Source organism: Erpetoichthys calabaricus, chromosome 10, assembly GCF_900747795.2.
Source record: "Erpetoichthys calabaricus chromosome 10, fErpCal1.3, whole genome shotgun sequence".
Classification (NCBI taxonomy): Eukaryota; Metazoa; Chordata; class Cladistia; order Polypteriformes; family Polypteridae; genus Erpetoichthys; species Erpetoichthys calabaricus.
In genome coordinates this window covers 92099777-92105776 of record NC_041403.2, presented here as the reverse complement: position 1 = coordinate 92105776, position 6000 = coordinate 92099777, and the positions used below count along the sequence as shown (strand labels likewise).

The 6000-nt window shown below is 35.9% G+C and overlaps 1 protein-coding gene across 2 annotated transcripts in view; it reads right to left on the bottom strand.

The window, feature by feature from the left end:
* Positions 1 to 1085: 1085 nt before the first annotated feature.
* The window catches only part of LOC114659235 (microtubule-associated protein RP/EB family member 1-like), a 29000-nt gene continuing 24085 nt past the window's right edge, over positions 1086 to 6000 (bottom strand). For both annotated transcript variants that reach the window (XM_028811595.2, XM_051933298.1), the window contains exons 6-7: positions 4837 to 4989; positions 1086 to 2371 (exon numbers count right to left, since the gene is read on the bottom strand). In XM_028811595.2, the coding sequence (XP_028667428.1) occupies positions 2318 to 2371; positions 4837 to 4989 (207 nt within the window). In that variant the 3' untranslated portion in view covers positions 1086 to 2317. The remainder of the gene's footprint in view (positions 2372 to 4836; positions 4990 to 6000) is intronic.

The window sequence follows — 6000 nt, the reverse complement described above, 5'->3', positions numbered from 1 at the left end:
TTCTCTCGGGTTGTTTTTAGGTTTGTTAAGCCTGACTCGATTGTATGTAATGTTACTTTCCTTGTTGTTAAAGTAAGTCTTGTTGGTATAGCATGTTAACTTCTGTAAATAAAATCTACCAGAAAAAAAATGTAGTGGAAGGTCCTGAACCACTCTTACTCAAAAACATCACCAAAAGTTGGGATGCTCTGCAGCACTCAGACACAGAGATGGGTTTGCCTTCAATAATACAGAGCAAGATTATTAAAATAGGGGATCTGGTTATGCAAACATGGGTAGAAGCCTAAATGTTTCTCAACCTTACACAAAATAATAAGTGCATATGAAAGCAACACATTAAAGTTTTAAGTGGTGGACCTGGGAAAGACCAAGTTCACATCAACTAGAATGACACTGGGCCTATGGTCACTTGCCATCTCTCGAGTCTTCACAGTTTACCTCCCCTGCATTTTCTCTGGCACAGCTGTGATGCTACTCCTCACTCAGCTGTTTATTCAGACTTTCCTTTTAACACTTAACAAGAACTCAGTTTATCAACAGCATTGATGTCTTATTGCAGTGTTTAAATGAATATCTTTATAAAAGAACACAATGAGAAATGTATTAAAGATTTTAAGGGGGAAGAGGAAAAAAAGATGTAAACAAACCATAACTGGCAATGAAATCTTCAGCAAAATGAATTTCAAATTTCACAAGACACTTGCAGTTTAGTCAAAGGATTTTACAAAAGTTGACAAAATCAACAGAAAAGCTGCAGAAAGTAAACACAAAATGCAACAAATCTGGGCAGGTACTACAAAGCAGCAGTTTTGAAATACTGACTTTTATTGTTAGTAAGAAATTTGCTTAATTTAAAAAAAAAAAAAAAAAAAAAAAAAAAAAAAAATCAAAAACAAACAAAAAAAAAAATCAAAAAAAAAAAAAAAAAAAGCCCTGTAGAAAATGACCTGCACTGGTATGTATTCCACAGTGTACAGAAACCTTAGGGCGACAATAAAAGGCAACAAGGTCATTTAGAGATAGCACCATAGTAGTTGCTTTCCCCACACCACCCCTCCCCCCCAAAACGGCTAGTTTACTGCATGTTTTTGGCAATTAGTTTATTTACAGATTTTTTCACTTAAACATGAAACTTTCCAAAAAATATAAAACAGTAACAAAAGCCAACCTTTAACTGAGCAAAGTAAAACAAGGCTGGAGAGGTGATACCCAGATAAACTATTCAGAAGTATTTAGATGAAACTTTCAATCACACTTTTGTTACAGCCATTAAATCCTAACCACTCATTGCTTGTGTATGATTATTAAAAACACACCCCCCACAATGATCCCCCTTCTGTGCACACATTTCAACTAAAGTCAACTGTAAATTTGTTTCAAACACATACTGGAATTAGAAGTGCTAACAGCACTGTATTTGGGAAGGTGCAATTTCCAATAAAAGGCAAACACATCAGAATTTCACATTTATACATAAATATCAATCAATTGATAATGCAAAGACTCCAACTTCCCCTGCACAGCTACTGTACAAAGGGGTTGGGGGAAAAGAAACCACGCTAATTCTCCAAAAGCTTCAAAATATAAAGCACTATATGTGTTTTGCCTAGAAACAAAATGTAAAAGAGAAACAGATCAAAAGTCTAATGATGCTGTGCAGGGAAATAACACCCATACATGGCACAACCCACTTATGGGCCAAATAAATTTCAGTACTATTCCTTTTGCAAGTTAAATTAAGCAGACATTGCTTAAATCACAGTTAAACCCATAGCAATGTTCACAATTAGTCACTACTGCTACCCTCACTGGCCCAAAATTCTGTCATCATGAATTTATCCTCCGGGAATACAATCTCTGTAAAGCTTTGCTCTTCCAGATACTAGAAACTAAAAAATAGTAGCTTTAAGTTTGCATAACAAAAATAAGAAAACATTAAATATCAGACCTGTAGTTTATTTTCATGAATATTAAAAGTGTGCTTTTAAAACTTAGGTGAAAAGTGAACTTATGAAAAAAAAAAAAGAGATCCGAAAAGTCAATATTTCCTGATCTCCCCTGAAAACAAAGTGGGGGGGAAAAAAAACCCACTTGACTGGTTTGTGTAATACTTTTAAACAATATAGTTCTCTGTGGACAAATTCATATTTATTCACATCAAGGTCCAAATATTTTGCAAAGTGCAAGCATTACAAAAAGAGGTACTCAACTGGATTTTTCCCACTTACACAACATTTTCATATAAAGTTTGTACAGAACCAAACGCATAACATGATTTGGTGGGGAGTACAGGCAGTTAACACATTGGGAAAGAAACTTAGTATTCCTCTTGCTCCTGCGGAGAGTCTCCATCGGGAATCACAAAACCTTCCTAAAAAAATGAAAATATAATCCAATTAACTTTTTGTACCTCACCACCAAAGTACTGACCCACATTCTGCTCCCACAAATGTCGTCTCAGGACAAGTAACAATTCAAAGACTGACCAAATGTACACTAAACTTTCATGTTAAAAAAAATTATTTTTCAAGCACTGGCACAAATATACTGGTAAGTGAAAAAAACACTTAGAAGAAATCCAATTTTGAATACTGTAACACAGTATGGTAAAGAAAGAGGGCATACAATGTTATGATAAAAGTATAAGGTCAGAGTATAGAAAAAGATCACATCACTTTCATTAACTGGTAATGGTCACAGCATTACAAAAACTGTTGTGTTACCATATACTGTATGGTACTCTGAATCATTATTCATGACTGGTAGATGTGACTGACCATCATTCGTGCAAGTAACAGAGTCTGAGCGGTTGTGTAACTCAACATGTTCTAGAAGCTGTCTGTCATTTTGCCTGGCCAGCATACTCACCAGACCTTTCCTATCAAGTACGTTTGGAACTGGCTTAGACAGCATGTCACATGCACACAGACATTAGCTGTGGACCTCAAACAGTTGAGTCTTCTGGTCCAAAAGGCATGGAAGGGCATTCAACGGGAGGACATCGCCATCTGTGTGAGTTTGCATGCCAGAGTGCAGGTCTATACTTCAGCACATAAGGTTATTATATATATATATATATATATATATATATATATACATACACACACACACACACAGGATGGTCCAGATCTAACTATGCAACTTTTAATGCAATGCAATAATTGCATAGTTAGATCTGGACCACCATATACAGTATTAATGTGAGTATGTCTATATGTAATAAACTATGTCATATCTCAGTGCAAGTGTAATCATGTTCTTAACATGCTCTGCTGATCCTCCTATCTATGACTCAGTTTGGTGGTGTGACACCTAGAGTGTTTTTTCCTTTATTTTCTGCTATTACAGAAATATGTACATTCTGCATCCTCAAGAATCCACTGTACTGGCATTTTTTTTTTTTGATACTGGCAAAGTATGGATGGAGAAAATCCTCAGTAAACAGCAATTGTATGAGGTGCACTGGACTTTAATTAGACCTCATCGTACTTATATAACAGATATTTAATTCACTTATCAGTAGTCCACATTACATTTCAATATGCATTAGATTAAGATCTACATGGGGAAAAAAGACAAGACACAAACAGGGAATAAAGAGAAAAAAAGAAAGTTGACAGCATGGTCAGTCAAAAAATTTTCAGGTCCTTTATGGGCTTGTCGCTTTCTGCTGCACCAACCTACTCTGCTTATGTAAGAATGCACTCTTTCATTAATGCACTAGTACTTCATGTTGAGATTTTCTGTATCACGCATCACTATTATAACAATAATAATCCACCTTAATAAAAGGACAAGTGTCTGTGTATCGGTGTGTTTATCTGGTTACTATGTCTCTGTAATTCCAACAGATGGTGTATCACAACCATTTGTGCATTTTGTTACTACACTGCAATAATACAGGGCAGCAAACCCTAGTTCTAGAGGTGCACAACTTCTTTCAATACAACTAGTCTCTACATTAGATATTTATCTAATATGTTCCATTAACTAGGTTGTTGTTGTTCCAAGTCTACTGTGTCCAATCGTCCTACTCGTGAACCATCTCTTTCCTCAAAATGTTTTCTTGTAGCAGTTACTTTACAATGAATAATTGCACACACCAAGAGATACTGTCTTTTATTTGATCCTAGTTGCTGGTTTGAGACAAGAAAAAAAATCCTATCAAAAAGGTGAATTAAAATGAAAAAATGTAAAAAAAATGAAGATTACAGTAGATAAATCACATGCTTATTATCCCTATAGCACAGTGTTTCTCAACCTTTAAGTATTTGCAACCCGAGTTTTCATAACAGTTTTAATCACACCCCCTAACGTTTTTTTGAAACCCTAATAAAATTTATTCCTATATTTTTTGCTGCCAATACACCACTACAAGTTTAAAATTTCCCTACAAATAGCGAAATTACACCACATATGGCAACATAAGCGCCCCCTTTTTTGTTACTTCAGGGCGCACCCCACTGTTTGAGAACCGCTGCTATATAGCATCAATGAGCATTTTAAGAAAGTGGCAGTTCCGTTTCTGAGATGTGGGCAAACAACTTATGTGAAGGAAAAGTTTAACACGGACTAACTTCAAAACAGGACCACAAACCCTGTAACCTTCCATATTCATTAAAATATTTCCAATCCCACTTGGAGGTTTACTTCTTGCAAATTTCTTCACAATGCACATCTTTTCAGTTACTTAAATATCAAGTCTGCATTTGAATACTATTGTTTTAAAAATGGTTAAACAGATTTGACCTTTTCAAATGTTATGCAAAACACATTTCCAAGTGTTTTAATTAGAGCAAAATATGAAAAAGCTGACTTGCAAGATTAATTACTTACATCAGTGGCATACAAAATCTCAACAATTCTCTGCAATGTTGGATCATTGTCACCTTCCTTCTCCTGACAGATAAGTTCGATATTTCTCAGTTTGCCAAAGTAGAAATCACGCTCTTTCTCCATGTCTTCAATAGTAATTTTTAGTAGGTTTATCTATATAATTAAAGCATAATAAAGCAGTGCATTACTGAAACAATATCAGATCATGGAAAAGCACAGATTCTGTTTCAAATGCAAGCAATAATATCAACACCTATTTTTGTAAAATTGATCATGAAATTTTAATATTCACTATATTACTTTAGTTAAACAAAACGTTAACACATTGTCTTAATCTCATAAAACATGGGACATATTTTCATGTATGGTGGCATACAGTGGGGCAAAAAAGTATTTAGTCAGCCACCAATTGTGCAAGTTCTCCCACTTAAAAAGATGAGAGAGGCCTGTAAATGAGAAAAAAAAAATCCAGAAAATCACATTTTCTGATTTTTGAAGAACTTATTTGCAAATTTTGGTGGAAAAAAAAAAGTATTTGGTCAATAACAAAAGTTCGTCTCAATACTTTGTTATATGCCCTTTGTTGGCAATGACAGAGGTCAAACGTTTTCTGTAAGTCTTCACAAGGTTTTCACACACTGTTGCTGGTATTTTGGCCCATTCCTCCATGCAGATCTCCTCTAGAGCAGTGATGTTTTGGGGCTGTCGCTGGGCAACACGGACTTTCAACTCCCTCCAAAGATTTTCTATGGGGTTGAGATCTGGAGACTGGCTAGGCCACTCCAGGACCTTGAAATGCTTCTTACGAAGCCACTCCTTCGTTACCCGGGCGGTGTGTTTGGGATCATTGTCATGCTGAAAGACCCAGCCACGTTTCATCTTCAATGCCCTTGCTGATGGAAGGAGGTTTTCACTCAAAATCTGATGATACATGGCCCCATTCATTCTTTCCTTTACACGGATCAGTCGTCCTGGTCCCTTTGCAGAAAAACAGCCCCAAAGCATGATGTTTCCACCCCCATGCTTTACAGTAGGTATGGTGTTCTTTGGATGCAACTCGGCATTCTTTCTTCTCCAAACACGACGAGTAGAGTTTTTACCAAAAAGTTCTATTTTGCTTTCATCTGACCATATGACATTCTCCCAGTCCTCTTCTGGATCATC